Below are 19,322 nucleotides of genomic sequence, written 5' to 3'. Positions count from 1 at the left end.
ACTCATGCACGCTCACTCTCATGCGCACACCGTACACACTCATGCACACTCACGAACACACACTCATGCCCACTCCTGCACACACTCACATACACTTAGCACTCCTCCCTCTCATTGCTACCGGTCGCCTCGGGTTTCTGGAACAACGGTTGTTGTCATATGCCTTTCACAGATGTTATCATATATGGGTACCCTCTGAACTGTTGTTCAACAGTTAACATTCCTAAATTGACTTAAATATATTTAAAAGGGAAACTTTAGGTTAGTGCTTAATGGGAGAACCCATATTACTTACAGTAAATAGATCATAACCACAAAAATACACAGAGGGAAAACCAGCCAGTGCTCAAGTTCTAGCCTGGTGCCGTCCTCTGCAGCGTGGCCGCATGCAGACCTGCTCTCTGCGTGCTTGGGCGGAGGTGGACGGGCACTGAGAGAGGTACAGCCGAGCACCAGCCGAGTCTTTCTCCCTGATGCAGTTAGAGGGACTGAAAGAGAACCGACAGGACGTACTGTCTCCCCAAGTCAATCAGTGTGTATTTGGTCTCAACATCACACCTAACACCATGTTTGGGCTCCACCCGCAAGGAGTGTCACACACTTTGGGAAATAATGCCAAGAGGATCCAAACCCTGGGGAAAGTACAAAATGGGTCCTCATTAGGAGTAGTTAGGTACAAACACCCAGAAGGAATTTCGTTCTCTCGCAGCCCTGGGTGGGGGTGCACAGCGGGGACACTGCCCAACTAGAGGGTGCCCGGCACGCTGCGGATCACACATTGTCCTCTGTGTGCACGGCGACCCCCAAGGTGGTACAGTGCATGACCCGCACAGCCATACAGGAGGCCTGGCTGGGGGAGGCCAAGAACCAGGACTGTTTGAGAAGGGGGCGAGGAGGACCTGCCAGCCCTGGTTCTCTGCCCAGGCTAGGGGGAAGGGAAGCTGAGCCTGAACGGGGCCTAGGACCACGTTCCTCTCTACAGACACCGTGGGCGCTGTGTGCCTGCCGGCCGAGGAGCAAGATTTTCCCAGGGGCTCGCAGTGCTGGGTGTCTGGCTGGGGCCACACTGACCCCAGCCATGGTAAGTCAGCTCCCAGGGCCCTGGGTACAAAAGGGGCGTGGGGGTGGGGGAGGCATCCTTCTCAAGGTGAGGCACCTCCAACTCCCCTGGCCACGTGGCAGGGCCAGCCCCCTTTTCCTCTGGCATTGCCCTTGGCCAGGCCAGGGGCCCCTGTCTCCCCTGCCCGTATCTTTCTGAGAGAACAACACCTGAGACTCCCCTAAATCTGGCCCTTTACCTCTGCTCCCCTTGTCCCAGGAGTGCCATAGCCCCAGCTTTCGGGGGGATGTGTGAGTTCTACTTTGCCTCTTCACTCCCAGCTCCCAGGTCTGCCAGACCCCTGCCTCCTTGCCCAGAGTCCACACCTCCCACCCTGGGCTCCCCTCTTTGTGTCTCCAGGGTCTCTAACCAACCCCCCTCTTGCTGCTCTGCCTTCCTGGGTCTTGCTTGGTGCCCTGCAGCCCTGCTCTGTGTCCCTCCATCTCTGTGTCTGCTTCCTGCAGCCCACAGCTCAGACACACTGCAGGACATGGTGGTGCCCCTGCTCAGCACCCAGCTCTGCAACAGCTCTTGCGTGTACAGCGGGGCCCTCACCCCCCGCATGCTGTGTGCCGGCTACCTGGACGGGAGGGCCGATGCATGCCAGGTGTGGCAGCAAGAGGGCCCTGGGGGAGGGCAGGGGCACGGGGGCTTGCTGTGACTTGGCCCCTGCTCTGAGCAGCCTTTTTAGGAAGGGTGAGGCAAGGCGAGATCCATGCTGGAAGCAGGAGGGGCCTGAAATGGGGAGGTCTGTGCCCCACTACCAGGAAGGACTAACGGCCTGTTTCTCTGTGTTTCTGTGCCTGGATCCCTCAGGGGGATAGCGGGGGTCCCCTGGTGTGCCAGGATGGGGGCACATGGCGCCTGGTGGGGGTGGTCAGCTGGGGCCATGGCTGTGCAGAGCCCAATCACCCCGGTGTCTACGCCAAGGTTGCTGAGCTCCTGGACTGGATCCAGGACACAGCATGGGTGAGTGTGGGGGCAGGGGTGCGGGGAGGTATGTAAAGAACCCATCTTTTGGAAACTGTGAACCTCATTCCTTAGGCCTGGGCCCTGCTGGGGGCTGGAGAGGGGGCTAGGGAATGTTTCCCAGAGTGGGAGGAGGAAGGAGTGATGCAGTAACATTGAATTCGTTGGATTTCTATACATTTAAGTGTTAACTAGGGAAGAGGAGACTTGAGTTTGTATTGTGACCCAGATCTGCCATTTACTGTGACTTTTGGCACGTTCATAACTTAGTAAACCTCACTTGTCCGGTAATAACCATCGTGGCTGGTTACATGCTACTATGACGATTAAATGAGGTAAGACCTGTACAAGGCCTGCACGGTGCAAGGCTTAGCGTGAGTGACTCCCCTGTTATTTATGTATTTATTTATGACCGTCATATCCCCCTGGTTTCTAAGGCAGTGACTCTTCACTATGGAGAGAGCTCAGCATTTAACAGCTTGGGTTCAGCAGCAAATTAATTCTTGTGTGACATGAGGCAAGCTACTCAACTTCGTCTGTTTAGTGGGACGACCAAGTGAGATAATGTGTATAAAAATACATTTTTTCATATAAAGGACTTTGTAAATGCAAGACTTGATAATGAAAATCATCCTTCTGCAAGGTTGGGCACGGGGCAGGTGGTAGATAACAAACATTAGCGTTTACAGGGGACATATGCATCCATCTCGTTCAAACCTTACAGAAAACCTAGAGCAGCGTGTATTTTTAACCTTTCCGTTTGATAGAAGTGGAAATGAAGTTTCTAAATGGTTAAGTGACTTACAGAAATGAAAGTCACTCGGCTAGTGCGCGGTGGAGCCGCGCTGTGGATCCAGCTCCTTTCTCTTCCAGCCCAGGACTCCCTCCCCGAGGCCTGTTGTTTCCTCCAACTCACTGTGTGGCAGCCTCATGTTTCCTGGGGTCTCTGACAGGTGCACTAGATGGAGGAGAAGCAGCGGCTCCTGATGCAGAAGGCATGGATCCCCCATCACTGCACAAGAGACTGTCACCTTCCATGGGCCAGCCTCCAGGCCACATGGCCTCTCCCCTTGGGCCCTGATTTCCAGTCCCTCTAGCTCACCAGAGAGCATCATTGACAGGAGAGAGGCTGGGGCTGGGCTGGGAAGGTGGGGGAGCTGAGAGGTGTGGGGGAGGAGCTGGAGAGGAAGAGGCTGCTGGCAGCAGGTGGGAGCCAGCCTTCTGCCCTCTTTCCTCCCCAGCCCCTATGTGCATCTTTTGGGAGGATGCTCAGGGATATCCTGGGCCTTCTCCCTGTGTGCTCAAGGGGGAAGTGCCTCCCTAGAGAAGCCCTGGCTTGGAGGCTTCTAGGCAGATGGGGTCAGGGCTAGCCAGCCCAGATTAAGCCCATGGAGTCAGGATCCTCTCCCCTCTCCAGTTGGTCTCGCCTACTTCTTGTTCTCACCTGGCTCTGGCTGGCCCTGCTTGGGTGGGGTCGCTGCAAAAACACTCAGGTTGGTGTTGAAATAGGGTGTTGGTTTTAGAATAACAGTTCTGTGAACTGGTCCAAGGAGTTCTGCTATTAAAGTGAATTGATAGATGGTCTTGGTCGGATTCTCTCTCATTCTCTCTCCTCTCCCTCTCTCTCTCTCTCTCTCTCTCTCTCTCTCTCTCACGCACACACACACACACACACAAGCACACACACACGTTAGGGATGGAATTACAAACTTCCTCCCATACATGTTTCTTAAAAGCTCTGGCACTGACTCTTGCTCGTCTCCCTAGAATCTTGGCATGCCCTTATTTAATTCTTTACGTTGGTTAAATCTTCATGCTATGATCTGCAGCAAAGAGCCCCAGCCGCCCAGGTGCTCTGATACTGTAGGTCTGAGAACCACTTAAGTCAATGCTCTCTTACGGAGGGTCTGGCTGCCCCACCAGACCCATCTCTCCTTCAGAATTGGGCCTTCCGGCTTGGGAAGATTTCTTTCTGAGTTTATGCCAGGTTAGCATTTTCCTAGTGAAGCTTCTCTCCCGTTCTCTCCTCTTTAGCAATTAAGATGCAATTGGCATCTTGTTTCTAAAAACTGCAATGAATTTTTTATGGTGCTTACCCAAGGAAATGCAATTAGTGTTTAGTAATAACACAGCTTTTCCAGGAGTTTATGAGCATTTTTTTTCTTAAGGGGTTGTACAAATGAATATTCATTCCTGGAGGGTCTGCTCCCTTTCCATGAAGTGCAATAAAAAATAAGGGCCTCAATTCACTGTTGCTTTGTTACCTGGGGGAGAGGTTGCTGGGAGTCTGCTGTCAAATTGCAGAAGCGTCATGGGAGAGGCCCGGGCAGGTGGCAAACAGCTTCAGCCTGTGTTCTTAGGGCCCAGACCTCCAGCCTCCACCTGAGATCAGAATTTCCTACCCTGTTCTGGTAGGTCCCCACCTCCAGAGGCCGTTCCAGCTGCGCTGAGCGCCCCGGGCAGGGAGGAGTTACCTGCAAATCATCAACTATGATCTTTTTTGTATTTCTCTATCAACTATAATCATTTGCTTACTTAAAGGGAGGTTTCTATTTATCACAGTCATTATGCTGTTAATAATCAGTGACATCTGAATACTACTTTACAGTTTATCAACCCTGCTCACACGTAGTATTTCATTTAAATCTCATAACAGCTGTGTGGTGAAGATATTATTATCACTGTGCCCATTTTACAGGCAAGAAAATGAGTTCAGAAAGATTAAGTGACTTCCCTAACACCAGAGCCAGCATATGAACCCCGGGTATGGTTACTCTAAATCCACATCACTATTTCACACATGGATGAACACGATAGTCCAATATTGCACAGAAGTGTGCAACTGGAAGGTATTTATCACCTGGTTAGTTGCTTGCCTACAGTAATGCACTTGATCCACCTGCTCTGTAGATTTTATGACCCCTGCTGTGCATATACCTCCCAGCTTAGGAGTGTGATGACCCCCGACAGAGAGTCTATGCTGATAGCCATCATCAATGCTTCAAGATTCTGTGTCCCCCTTAAGATGGTTCTTTTGGACATTAGTCGGCCATCTTCCCTCTTGCTAGCAAGCTGTAATAAAATGCCCTTTCTCTGCCACCGTCTTGCCTCTTGACGATTGGCTTTGGTCTCGTGGTGAGCAGATTGTGCCCTTTGTGCCGTAACACATTGCCATCCCTACTTCTTGTAGGAGGTAACCAAAACCTGAGAAGTTAAGTGGCTCCCACCAGAGACCTTCTTACAGATTTCCAGTTCTCCACGACATTCATGGTCTAACTTAAACTTACAAATGAGTGTCTTCCACAGGAGGACGATAAAGAGAACCCTAATTAGAGAATTTGTTAACAGCGATTCCCTGTTTACCTGCAGAAGCTCTGGGTGTCCTTTGCGAGGCCACCAGTCAGATCTGCAGACTCGGAGGCTCTCAGCTGTCCTTCCTTCGTCGGCACCTGATAATCCAGCCCTTCGAAAAGTGAGGAGAAGGTGCCCTGTGCTGGCTCTGCCTCCCCTGGGCCAGCTGCTGGAATGTGGGGGTGGAGATGGGGACAAGAAAGGGTAGGAAGATTCAAGTCTGGAGGATTTTAATGAGGACAAGCTGGGTGCCCAGCTGTGTTAAGCTCTGTAGGGAATTTGGAGGTAGAGAAGCTGACTACCTTATTGGAGCAATGAGACTTTTTTTGCAATAAATTATTAGTGGCCAGCCAGGCATGAAGCTGCATGGTGAGGCAGTAATTGCTCATCAATAAGTCAAGGCATTTCCCTGTGCAGGAAACCTGTGCTCGCCTCCCGGAGGAGTCAGCCTCCTGCCTGCCTGCGCAGAGCTGGGGAGCCTCCTGTGACTTCCCCAGCAGGCTGCTCCTGGCTGCCATGCCCAGGGTGGAGCCCCGCTCTCCTCTCCTCCTTCTCCGTGCTTTTGGGTCTGGAGGGTTTGGTGGAGGGCAAGCTCCCCTCGTTAGACCTTGTGTGGAGTCTTGCTTTTCCTGAAAGGGTTGCTGTCAACCAGGGGCAACATTGCCATTCCTTGGGAACAATTCTCAGGCTCTCTCCTGCATTTTATTCTTAGAGGTGCTGGGCTCACCCACAACAGCACAAAACTGGAAATGCTGTAGATGCTAAAAGATGGTGCAGTAGCTGTCAGGAGGCAGTTTTCCACAATTTCTCCATTGTTTTTTCTCTCTCTCCTCTGCCCTTTCCTGGCCATGCACAGAGGCCCCTCCTGGCCACTCAAAGGAGAGCCCACTCCAGGTGTGGATCTCTCCCCTCCTCACGGCTCAGACACACCAGCATATATTCTTGAGGAGTTTGCCTCACCCTGGGGCTCTGCTTCCTGCTCATCTGACTGGAGCCCAGTGTGGTTAACGGCTCTTTAAATTGCGTCTTCACTGCCTCCGTGGCTGGGAAGGTCCCTGTGCTGGGTGGGGAGGAGCTTCCACTCCTGAGGGTGAGGCTGGTCTTTCTTACACCTTCTGAGGAGACCAGGAAGGGGCAAGGGGGAGCATATCGATGAAAATAATCCATAACCAATCTATAAATGAAAATTTGGGTGAGTTTATTCTGAGCTAAAATCTGAGGACCATGGCCCAGGGCCTTTCTTCCCGAAGGAAGAAAGGGCACCAAGGAAGTGAGGTATACAGAGTGGTTATATACCCCGAAACAGGATATTTCACATATGATTGAAATGTTCCTCCCACAATAGTCACAAGATTGCCCTGTCGGCACAGCCCTTGATGGACACAGCAGGTAGTGGGTCTGCTCTCTCGGAGGGCGTAGCGGGAGGCAAGTCTATTGTCTCAAGCTGCGTGGTCACAGGTGAGTGCAGCAATCAGTTCCTAGCCTAAGGAAAGATGCTTAATCCTTAAGGGAATGCCAACGTTGGGAGGGGGAGGGAAGTTGCACCTTTATCTCAAGGGCCTTTGTTCTTGCCATAGGGAATGTCTAAAGCAGATATACAATGCATGCTCAACAGCCACCGTCAGGCCCTTTTGGAAAGACAAGGTCAGGCCGAATTAGGTTTACACCAAATGGCTTCCTCATATACTCCAATATATCCTATTGCTTGCCATTTTTATTTGTCAAGCAGGTGGGCACCCCCAGCACCTCTAAGAGGGTTCTCACCTGGATTTGGTGCTGGAGTGGACCAAGCTGGGGACTCAAACAGAACGGAGAGAGGAGCCTTGGCTCGGAAAGTGCTCATCTCCCACTAATGCTCCTCTCCCAGAACAGCACGTGGGCTCCAGGAGGGCAGGGCATTTCACGGGGCTGGGCTTGTCTTCTGAGCTTCCTCACCTTCCAAGGACTCTGCCTGAGGCATTTGATGGTGGAAGATCCCATCCGGGTCTCTAACCACTTGAGAACGTGCTGCCCTGAGCTGGTGACTCAGCCTTCCTGGAGTTTGGCCTCCCACCTGTCAGATGAGGGGTCTGAGTGAGGAAGTCCTCAGGGGATCTGCCTTGTCAGGCCAGCTTTAACTCAAGCCTCCATTGCCTCTGGAGACATCCGCCCCACAGCTTCCAGTTTGGACACCCCTGGAGGGGAGCGTGTTCCCTGGGACAGACCTAAAGGAACGAGCTGGCTCTGGCGTCTCTGCCCGGCTCCAGGACAGCACTCACAGCTGCTCTTCCTCAAGGCCTCCCTCTGGGTCCCTGGGAGGGCAAAGCATCAGGCAAAAGACTTTAAAGCCATCTTTCCCCTTGTCCTCCTGCCGAGCATCTGCACCCTGGCGAGGAGGTCAAGGAGAAGTCAAGCCCTTGACCCGGCACCGTTCTCAGGTGCTCCCCAGCCACTTCCTGACACTCCAGGCTCCGCGTGGGGCCTCATGGGCCCCAGCCTCCTAAAGACAGTGAGGGGATTTCCTCCCTACTGTGAAGACCACAGATACTTTCCTTCTGCCCATTCTCCCTTGACAGCTCGTAAGCTGGCCACAGGACCACCTCCACTCTCCAGCCTTTCCCCGCGCACGAGGTGGAATCACAAGGAAAGTTTTCAGCTAGCAGAACCGTTAACAGGCAGCCTGAGTCCAAACCTGCTCTGTCCTGAGGCGTAGGGAGAGAGGATCCTTTCCGACTGCCCCTCGGTTGGGTGACCCCACCTTCCCAGTTTGCCCAGGACGGTCTCAATTTTAGCTTTGAAAGCCCCGTGTCCCAGGAAATCCTTCAGTCCTGGGCAAACTGGGAGAGTGGGTCGTGCTAAGTCGACTGCCTCTCTGCTCTATAAAAGGGGTGCTGCAAAATCCAGTGCCCCTGGGCCTCCTCAGTCCTCCTGCTGCCTGATTGGGGTTAAAGGAAGCCTTCCCTGGTGGCCCAGAGTCGGAGGGTAAGGTGTCCAGGAATTCTGGAGGTCTGGACTGTGTTGCAAAGGCTGTGACATCAGTAATGGCCCCGAGGGCCTAAGAGCAAGAGTCCTTCCTTCCACAGGGCCTGCAGCTGACCTGGCTGTCCTCTCTTTCCCACGGTGGCTCCTCAGATGGCAGCCAGGGCAGCTGTACCTCACCTTGCCTAGTGTTATGAGCAAACTGCTTGGCTCTCCTGGGCCCAGAAATTCTCCTGCGCTTTGGGGAGGCTGGGAAGGTGAGGCAGATATAGCGCTGCTCCCTGAAGATTGATGACCCGGTTTCCCAAGGCCTCGCTGATTTCTGGCCCCCAGAGCCTAGTTCAGAGCTCAGGATGTAACAGGTGCTTGCTGAGCCCACTCGGGAGGAGAGAAGAGGGACTGACGCCCCCACGGAAGCTGCTGGGTCTCTTCCCCTGGCCTCTGCCTTCTGGAAGGGATCAGAGAGCAGCAGAGAAGAGACTGCCAGACTGCTAGAGCCCACGGGGATTTTGTGGGGTTTGTTTTTCCTCAGCACCGTCTGCAGAGGTGAGGGCATGCATAAAAGAGTGAGGAAGATTTGCTGTTCCCACTGCTTGGCAGTCGCCCTGTGTTTGTACAGCGGATCCAGGCGAGGAGGGGCTGGAGCACGTGGCAGCGATGGTGGGACTCAGGGAGAAAGTCTGACCCTTGCACAGTCTTTCTGCAAGGACCCCGGGGTGGAGCTGAAGGTGAGGCTGGGAGGGAGGTATTTTGGCCAACACTCCAATCACCGGGGACCAGAGTGTCCTTGCCTCTGAGGCCCCATACTCTCCTGCCTTCTCCCTGCTCGAACTGTTAGCAGGCAGCTTGGATCTGAGAATCTCTAAACCCAGGGCCATGTGGTGGGCCTGATAGCTGCGCTGCCAATGGGGACCCCCAAAAAAGGGCCCCAGGCTGGGCTCATCTGTCACTCATGGCCCTGACAATGGGCACAATCAAAAATCGACATTTTTCATGGCCTCGCCTGGCCTGGGGCTGGGTGGGAAGTGGTTAGGATTTGAAACATTTCAGTGGAAAGTGACCTTGAACAGGATCCAGTGTTACTTCTGCATGCCTGTCCGAGGCTATAGCACCCACGTCTTGGTGACATTGTACTGTTCCAGGGGCCACCAAAAGATGGGCCACTTTTTGTACAGTCCGTCCTAATGGGTCAAAACTGGTGGTGGGAGGTAACAGCAGAAGAGAGGAAAGTCTGAGGGACTGGGAGTGATGACCTCTGGGATGTGATATGATCCGCATTGTGTGCGTGTCTGTGTGCCTGTGTGTCTGTGTCTGAGTGTGTGTGTCTGCATGCATGCATGTATCTGCGTATTTGTGTATGTCTGTGTGTGTTTTTGAGCGCGTCTGTGTATTTGCATGTATATGTGTCTGTTTGTGTGTGTGTGTTCTGTGGGAAACTTGAAGGGCCTGAGGGGAGAAGATAAATGTAAGCAGTCTGGGGTAAGGCTCTGCAGAATTTGTTCCCTGACCCTGGAGAGGCAGCTCTGACTCTGGCCAGTGTCCACACCTCCCCCTACCACCTTTAGCTGCTGCCTTTGTGGACAAGGACAGGGGATTCTCATGCAGAGTGCTATAATCTTCCCCACCACAGACCTCCTCCTCTTTTGGGGTGACCATGCTAATCCTCCCCCACACACCCGCGCACTTGTGCACCACCTCGACGCTTTACCCTGGCAGGTATGATCATAAATTACCAGAAAGAGCAGTCACTGAGGGTTACATACAAGAAATACAGACCTGTAGGAGCTTGTGTACATGTGTGTGTATGTGTGTGTATGTGTGTGTGTGGTCATTTCCCACAGGGGCTTCTGAATCTTTAGTCATCCTCTCCAGACTGCTGCCCCCAGCCCGACTTTAACGTTTGTTTGGCTTGGGGCAGGATTGTGGGCGGAAGGCCACATACCATATGTCTAAATAGTTGAAAATTACACATCAAACTAGCAAATAGTTAAATTAAAAGTGTTCTCTCCTCTTGCTGTGACAAGTATACCTTCTTGAGGCTGTGGAAGGCCAGGTTCAAATTTAGGATCCTTGGCTCCTTGGATTCCCTCCTGGAACACGGCGGGATGGGGAAAGCTGGCCTGTGGCCACTTTTCTTCCCACCCGCTGATCCATCCCCTCCTACTCAGGGCCTTGCGGGCAGACCTGTGGGCACAGATCCTGCTTAGGCGTGTGCCCACCAGTGCGGTCTGCCTTCAGGGAAAGAGGCCTGTGCATCTTCACAGCCATTTGAATTCCAGGGTCTAGAAGGGGGCACATGGGCTCTGGGTGAGCACATTACCTCAGCCCTGTGAGTTCTCTCCTTGGGGAGGGTCTGATTGAAAGGGCCAGGACAGCAGGGCCAGGACTAGGGTGAGGCGAGTGAGCATGGCTCTCAGGCTCATGCAGGGCAGGCTGGCTCCTGCCTAACCCTGGTCCTGGCCCAGAAGGACAGGGGTCCTATAAAGTGAGCAGCCCAGAGCAGGGAGGGCTTCTCTCTTCTGGTCTCCACGGGAGCTGAAATTTACTCCAGGCCATCTATCAAGAGAGAGATAAGATGACAGGAGAAGACCCTCTCTCCTGGGCCCCCCACTCCTCTGAAGGGCTGTAAAGCACCCCTGCCACGTTTCACAGAGCTCCACCTCCCATCAGTCCTGCCCCTACAGTGGTCCCTGGGCTCATGCTCAGTGGAGAAATATCCAGAGAGATTCATTATGATTCCCACTCATGTGACCTTTCAGAAATTAATTGAGATAAACAAGGAGAAAAACTCTAGTATACAAAGAGATTGTACTCCAGAGCTCTCTCACGGAACAGAATTCAATAAAAATTTAAGCGGAGTCAAAGCTAGTTAGAAAAATGGATATGTCGGGTCAAAGAAAGGACATGGGAGAGGAAGCAGGATACACATCTGTATGTGTTTTGGAGAGATCTGGATTAAACTTGTGGACTGAACTGTGTCCTCCCGAAACTCATGTGTTGAAGCCCTAACCCCCAATGTGACTATAGTTGGAGATCAGGTCCTTAGGGAGGTAATTAAGGTAAATAAGCTCTTAAGCATGGGGCCCTAATCTGATAGCACTGGTGTCCTTATAAGAAGAGGAAAGACACCAGAGCTCGCTCTCTTTCTTCACGAGCGCAGAGAAGAGGCCACGTGAGGGTACATCAGGAAGGCAGCTGTCTACAAGCCGGGAGGGGAGTTCTCACCAGAAACTGACCCTGATGCACCTTGATCTAGGACTTCCAGGCTCTGGAACTGTGAGAAGTAGATTTCTGTTCTTTAAGCAACCCAGTCTATGGTATTCTGCTATGGCAACCCTAGCAGACGAATATGAAACTAAATCACCATAAGAGACACTCCTAAAACAATAGAATAAATACAAGAGCAAGCCAGGGTGTTCTGGCCTGAGGTGGAGCCTGTCACTCAGGTATTCATTGCATCATGTGTGGCAGGCATATAGGAGATGCTGGGTGGGAAGGAGAGAAGAGTACTCGTCCAGGAGCCCAGAAGTTGGGGTTCTAACCTGGCCTCCATCACTTGATAATAAACCCAGCTGCCACTGGACTTTGCTGAGTTTCTATTTTCTTCCCTAGGTAATGGGACTAAGACTAACAATATATGTTCTGCATAACTCACAGAGTAGACGAGAAGACCAAGTACAATCAAATAATGAGAGGGCTTGGAGATTGGATAGACCTACGCAAATACGAGAGCGTATTGTTTCTAACCTGTATTGGCAAATCTGCCAATTGTCATGTTTATCCAGTTAAACCCCATTTATTGACTGTGTCTTCGGTACCACGGAAGCCTTGAGCACCCAGAACTGAATAAAATAACCCTGCCTTCCAGGGATTCATGGTCTAGTCTGAGACAGACTTTAAAAACCAGCTACATTTGTTATTTGCTTAAGGAGCACAAATACAGAGAATTTTAAGAGTTCGCTGCAATTACTTTACAATCCTTTAAAGGTAGATACGTGTTGTTGAGAAAGAATTGATGTGGTAAATGTAGAAATTTCCCACCTACCATCAGCAGGCAAGGTTTTAAGAAAACCAATGGAGGCAAACGATGTTTCGATCGTAACCTTAGAAGTGTGGTTTCCATACCAACCTATCTGTGCAGAATAAAAAGCCCAAGAAAAGCTGCCTCACGAAATTCAAAATATGGCTAGCTTGGTTGAATCATGTTTTTAATAGGAAAGATTAAGCCCCCACCCCCACAGTGCCCTGCCAAAGTGTGTGCGCTCCCACACACATACACACAAACACAACAGTAGGTAAAGTGGGGTCTTGGAGGGGTCAGATCAAGCTCGCCTTGGAATCCTGGGTTCTAACTCTGGCCCATCACTTTATGTCTCTCAGTCTCAGTTTCCTCAACTGTGTAGTAGGAGTAATACTGCTTCATAAGTTCTGTAGTCATGAAACTGAAATGAGATCAACGATATTATTATCCTGAAAGAGCAAGGAGCACAGTTGCTGCACAGGTGGTCCAGAGCACAGCTTATCTGGAAGGGCTTCTTCCGTGCTTCCGGAAGGTGGGCAGGCACGGCATTAGAAGCTGCATTTAGTTTTGTGTCTGCTTTGTCGGCACAGTCACCACGGAGGACCCAGTCCTGCCGGATCTCTCCTGCTGGCCTCTGACCATCCCTTCCTCCCTCCTTTCTGTCCTCCCTTCTCACCTCTTCCCTTTCCTTCTCCCCACACCTTCTTTCATTGTTATTGAACACCTGTTGTTTGCCAGAACGTAGAGATAAATATCTCACTGTTGTAATAGACACACGCAACCATGTGGGGAACTGGGAGATGTACAGAGGTCATTTCAGCACAGGGCCAGTTATAAGGTGCGACAGGAGCACAGACGAGGCATCGGGCTGGGGAAGGAGATTCTGCTTGAGTTGGGCCTCCACTGATGAATATCAGAACTGAGTTGGGGCAGGGGCAGGGGGATGTGGCTGGGAGGCGAAGAGAGAATGAGGGCAGTTCGGGCCAAGGGAAGAGCATGAAATACCTGACCTTTCCTGGGAAACAGCAAGTAGTAGTTCTGCGATTGAGGACCTGGAGCGGGTCTGATGCCAGTGAGTATGTGGGAGCCAAGCCAAGGGATTCTCGCTTTGTCTTAGGGGAAGTGAGAAGATGCCACTGAAAGTGTTAAAGCAAGAGAGAGTCACAGTCATCGATAATGAGGGTATATGAGTGTATAATGGAGAGATTATTCTAGAAGAGACATGAAGGTGAGCTTTGAGGGGCACTGGCATACCATTATAACCATTAGCATAGGGTTTCAAACTTATTTTAAGAATAAAGTCTTTATTTAGAACGCTTAAACATATGAGATAAAACCATTTATTTTATAATTCCAAATTGGCGATACACATTTAGTATAAAATCAATGTGAATATTGTTTTTATGGGCATAGGAAGTTGAAGTCAAGGGCTGGGCATCAGATTGCAGAGTTATATCAGTTTCAGGACCCAGTTTATTTCCAGATTTTGGTTTTGGTTGCATAGCACCAAGAAATCCTGACTTACACAGTTAACTAGTTGCTAACAGCAATGGGTTTTTCACAGCTTGTCTTTTAATCTCAGGACACTCTTTACTTAAAAGGGGGAAACTTCATTCAGAGCCTGAATAAAAATCGGTTCATTTTGTTTCCTAAGTTAATGGGCTAGTGGTGTCCATGTGCCAAAATTGAGCATATAACACAGTTTCGTTACGATTTAAATGGTTAAAATACGTCTTAGCTTGGGCTGCCATAATAGATAGTGTAGACTGGGTGGTTTCAACAACAGACATTTGTTTTCTCACAGTTCTGGAGGCTGGAGACTCCCAAGGCCCAGATCTAGCAGGTTTGGTGTCTGGAGAGGCCTCTCTCTCCATCTTGCAGACGGCCACCTTCTCTCTGTGTCCTTACATGATGGAGAAAGAATGCTCTGGTCTCGTGTATTCTTCTTATAAGGACATCAGTCCTATCATGGAGGCCCCACCCCCATGACCTCATCGAAACCTAGTCACCGCCCAAAGGCCCCGTCTCCGAATACTATCACACTGGGGATTGGGGCTTCAGCACGTGAATTTTGGAGAAACACAAACATTCGCTCCATAACAGTTGCATAGCAACAAGAAACCCTGATTTTTACAGTTAAGTCGTTGCAAATAGCAATAGGTTTTGCGCAGCTTGATTTTTAGTCTCAGGATATTCTCTAATTAAAATGAGAAAACTTGATTCAGAGGCCTATATAAAAATGAGTTATTTTGGCGTCCTGTGTAAGTGGGCTGGTGGTCTCCATGTACCCAAACTGGCTACTTAACACATTTTTATTATGGTTTAGATGGTTAAAATATATTTTAAATGAAGTTTAAATCAAATATTTGAAAAACGCCAAGCCACATAGGGAAACTGGAGATATACAAGATTATCCCTACCCTGAGAGTGAAGGGTATTACGTGATTTATTTGTGTTGCTCATTCACTGGGGGACAGCAGCTGGCCCTGACCGTGGCTGGAGTTGGACAATTAGGGTTGCATTAATACGCACTGCTTTAGTGTGGCTGTTGAGAGGCACTTCTCTCAAAACTGGCAGGAATGGGGGGTGGGTGGCGACATTGGGTTCATCTTTCCTATCGTCAGCCTGCGGCATTTGTACAATCTTGGTACCCGGCTGATCTATGACTTGTGGGCATTGGGAAAACCCAAGTAAAATGTCGGGATATTGAGAGACCTCACATTCCTGAAAACTCCTACCTGCATACACTCATGGAGCTTCCACAAAGGACAAAAGCCCACCAAGAGAAGACCTACTATGTGCTGGGAACTGTTTTGTGCACTTTACCCACACTTTTAATCTTTGCAACAACCCTATGAGATGATTGCTATTATTGTCTCCATTTTATTTATTTATTTTTTGCTTGGCACCTGAGTTAACAACTGTTTCCAATCTACTGGTGTCTTTTTTTTTCTGCTTTTTCTCCCCCAATCCCCCCAGTACATAGTTTTATATTGTAGTTGTCTGTGCCTCTGGTTGTACTATGTGGGACACCGCCTCAGCATGGCCTAACTAGCTGTACCATGTCCACGCCCAGGATCCGAACTAGGGAAACCCTGGGCCACTGAAGTGGAGTGCGCGAACTTAACCACTTGGCCATGGGGCCGGCCCCAGTATTGTCTCCATTTTACAGATGAGGAAATTGAGGCACAAAGAGTTTAAGCATCTTGCACAAAGTCACGCAGCTAGTAAGTGGCAGAGCTGGGATTTGAATCACTATGCATACCTGACCACTATGCTCTCTTACGCCTCTTCAAGGTAAGAATTCACATTAGACCCCTGAGGGCTAATACATATCTTTTAGTTGGCACCAAACGTTGCACTTGTCCCTTAATTTTTCCCAATAATGTCCTCAGTGCTAGTCTTAGAATGTGGGTTCTTCTGATGATGTTCAGGAGGAGGTTTCAGTAGAAACTGTGCAATAGGCAGTGCAGGTGGGGAGAGGGACTCAACATACATGGGAACTTATTTGAAATGTACTCTCTGGAGCTGGGTCGAGGCATCCGTGGTCTGGATTCATGATGCTATCCTGAAGTATCAGGTGTCATGGAGTCAGCAAACTGTCCTAGGGGTCTTTGAGCCAGGCAGCAGGATCCAAGATACCAAGAGGATGAGACAGACCCAGTTCAGAAAGGGTGTTGGGATGATGTGGCTGTGGGTGAGGTGTGATCCTGGCTCCTGAATCCTCCTCAGACACACCCTTTTCTGGCCTTGGTCCTTCCAAGTAAAGAGAAGCAGCCCATTAAGCCTCCACTGAAGGTAAGAGGTTTGGAAGTGAACCGGCAAAGCAGCTAAATTGATAGGAAACAGCAGGGTGGGGGCAGCCATTGCAAAACCAGTCTATGAAGGGAAGGTCCCCAGAGGCAGGGCTGGATTTTCTCAAGAAGGAACGGTAAGCCGAGCAGGCTGAGTAAATGAAGATGTGTCAATCGGGGTGCACAGATTGGCCGGGGCACCGGCTCTGGAGTCAGTCGTGGTCAGGCTGGCGGGTGACCTGTTTGCAGGGCTTAGAATGGCCACCAGCCTTGAAGTTGGAAAGAATTTATTTCAGGATTAACAAAAGGAATCTCCTGCTGGGAGCAATTTTATGGAGCTTGTTATCTCCGGTGTTCACACCAGAGAATGAAAATAGCATCAAGGAAGGATTTAAGGAGTTCTGGGAGAGTGGAGAGCAAAAGCCCTATTAAGGGGAGTCAGCGAGGTGTAGGGAAGCTGCCTGAGCTTGGGGATTGTGACTGTGAATGAAGTTCAGCAGCCTCCCCCGATCCCTGGTGCCACTGCTCACCCAGTGAACACAAGTCATGGTTGCCATTGACCCTCGAGGGCTTCTGCTCAGGTTCCAGCGTGCTGAACCCACCCCCGGGGTTAGTCTGAGCATTGTGCCCAGAGATTGTGTACCTCTTACTCACAGCCCATATACCTTTAGGTTGCAGCGCCCCAAGGATCAGGCCCAGCTCAGGCCTCTCGATGAGCTGGGAGCTGGTTCCAACCTGAGAATGGCTCTGAGAATGAGAATGTGGCCCTTTTTCACGTGGCCAAATGATTGCCCTGAGCTCAGAAGAGCAGGGAGGGGACCATGCTTTGGGGACACGGCCTATGTACCAGGCACTGAGCCACACATGTCAACCACGTTGGTTCATGAAATCTTTACAAAAACCCTGACAGGGGGTAGTCTTTGTTCTTCTCTGTGTAAATGGAGAAACTGAGGCTCAGAGAGGTTAAGTAACACACCCAAATTCACACAACTGGTGAGGAGTAGGGACAGGGTTCAAGTACACATTTTTGGGGTTCCCACATCTATGCTCTCTGCACCACCCCTGCCTCCTGAGCAGAAGACAAAAAGCTCAACCTTTCCCTGAAGCTCAGGAGAGGGTGCCACAGGGCCTCCCAGCAGGGCCCAGGCCAAAATGTTCCCTGCGGGACTTAGTGGCCCTGACCTTGGGGAAGTCATTTGACCTTTCAGAGCCTCGGTTTCCAACATGGATAAAGTGAGAATAATAGACTCCCTTCCCCTTTGCAGGGTTGTGAATATAGGATGGAAGCAAATGGGCGGAAGCACCTTATCACTGTCAAGGACACATTTGATGATAGAATAATCAGTGTTAAACTGCCCAGTGAGTTCGTGCTTCTCTTCCTCATTATGCACCACTGGGGATCTCTCGGAGAATGCTGGTCCCCAAACATTCTGGGCTTGAACTGATGAAGACCTCACTATTCAGCCAACAGGAAAGTCATCTACAATTCCTTTCAGGGGCTGGTTGTTGCAGAGAAGGGTGGGGAAAAATCTATCTAAGAGACAAAACTTTCTTTTGTGCCAGCACAAGAAAGGAAGTAAGTAATTTTTTGACTCAAGTCCTGGGCAGCCAGCCAAGCTGCAGGGAACAAGGTAGGTGCCCAGCTCGAGTGGACAGCAGGCTATGAGTCTGTTACCTGGAATGAGGATGGCTCCAGCCAGAATCCCAGGCATGTCAAGTCTTTTAAGAACCGGACGGGGGAAGGAGGGTAGTGTTGGTAAATGCAGGGGGAGATGATGGATCCATGTAGACCCCTGGGCAGGCCCTGTGGGGCTCGATTCAGTGTTGCAGTGAAGTGGGCCACGTGGCTTTGGAGCTCCCAGGCTGTCCCATTTCTCTCCTTGTGGTAGGATCCCACTGAAATTGTTGCTCCTTAAAGCATTTGCTGCTCTGAAGAGCCTTCATCCCTCCTCTCAGAGTTTCTGTTTAGTAGTTAAGACCATCCATCAGGGACTTCCTTGGCCCCTTGGCAACTATCTGGGCCCTAAGAGAAGAGTCCTAGGTGCAAACATTCAGATTACTCTTTGACAGAGACTGGCAAAATGGACAAAAAATCCTGTGATTCAGTTATGTGCTATCTATAACAGACACACTTTGGATTCAAAGACCTAAATAGGTTGGAGGTAAAAGATAGAAAAAGACATACCATGCCAACAGAAACCAAAACAGATCTGGAGTAGCTGTATTAATGTCAGATGAAATAGACTTTGAGACAAAAATTATTACTACACAAAGAAGGACACTTTATAATGCAAAAGTTTAATTCTTCAGGAAGACATAACAATTATAAACATATATGCACCTAACAAGAGAGCTCTAAAATACACAAAACAAAAGCTAACAGAATCGAAGGGAAAAATAGGCAATTCAATAATAATAGTTGGACACACTTCAATACCCACTTTCAATAGCATATAGAACAGCTAGACAGAAAATCAATAAGGAAATAGTGACAACGCTATAAATGAGCTAGACCTAAAAGATATCTATAGAATACTCCAGCAACAGACTATATTTTCTTCCAAGTACGTATGGAACATTCTCTAGGATAGAGCATATGTTAGTCCATAAAACAAATTATTATCAAAAAGACAGACAATAACAAGTTTTGGTGATGATGTGGAGAAATTAGAACTTTCATAAATTGCTAGTGGGAACGTAAAATGGTGAAGTTACTTTGCAAAACAGTTTGACAGTTCCTCAAAAGGCTAAACATAAAGTCACCATATGACCCAGCAATTCTACTCATAGATATAAACCCAAGAGAATTAAAAGTATATGTTTGAATGGACATGGACATTCAAAGCAGCATTATTCATAGTGGCCAAAAAGTGGAAACATTCCAAAGTCCAACAACTGATAAATGGATAGAGAAAATGTGGTATAACCATACCATGGAATATTTTTTGGCAATGAAAAGGAGAACTAATGAAGAACTGATACATGCTATAACACAGATGAACCTTGAAAACGTTATGCTAAGTGAAAGAAACCAGAAACAAAGGCTATATATTGTGTGGTTTCATTTATACGAAATGTCCAGAATGGACAAATCCACGGAGGCAGAAAGTAGATTAGTGGTTCTCAGGGA

At 49.7% G+C, this 19,322-nt stretch overlaps 1 protein-coding gene and 1 pseudogene across 1 annotated transcript in view; both read left to right on the top strand.

Moving 5' to 3' along the window:
- Nucleotides 1–3,633, top strand: part of TMPRSS5 (transmembrane serine protease 5) — an 11,560-nt gene extending 7,927 nt beyond the window's left edge. The window contains exons 10-13 of the mRNA XM_046638247.1: nt 983–1,081; nt 1,564–1,706; nt 1,916–2,068; nt 3,022–3,633. Coding sequence (XP_046494203.1) covers nt 983–1,081; nt 1,564–1,706; nt 1,916–2,068; nt 3,022–3,030 — 404 coding nt within the window. The 3' untranslated portion in view covers nt 3,031–3,633. The remainder of the gene's footprint in view (nt 1–982; nt 1,082–1,563; nt 1,707–1,915; nt 2,069–3,021) is intronic.
- The window catches only part of LOC124225575 (Y-box-binding protein 1-like), a 174,736-nt pseudogene continuing 158,444 nt past the window's right edge, over nt 3,031–19,322 (top strand).

This window comes from Equus quagga, chromosome 14, assembly GCF_021613505.1.
Source record: "Equus quagga isolate Etosha38 chromosome 14, UCLA_HA_Equagga_1.0, whole genome shotgun sequence".
Classification (NCBI taxonomy): Eukaryota; Metazoa; Chordata; class Mammalia; order Perissodactyla; family Equidae; genus Equus; species Equus quagga.
Note: the sequence above shows the minus strand (reverse complement) of the source record. Positions and strands in the feature narration are given on the sequence as shown.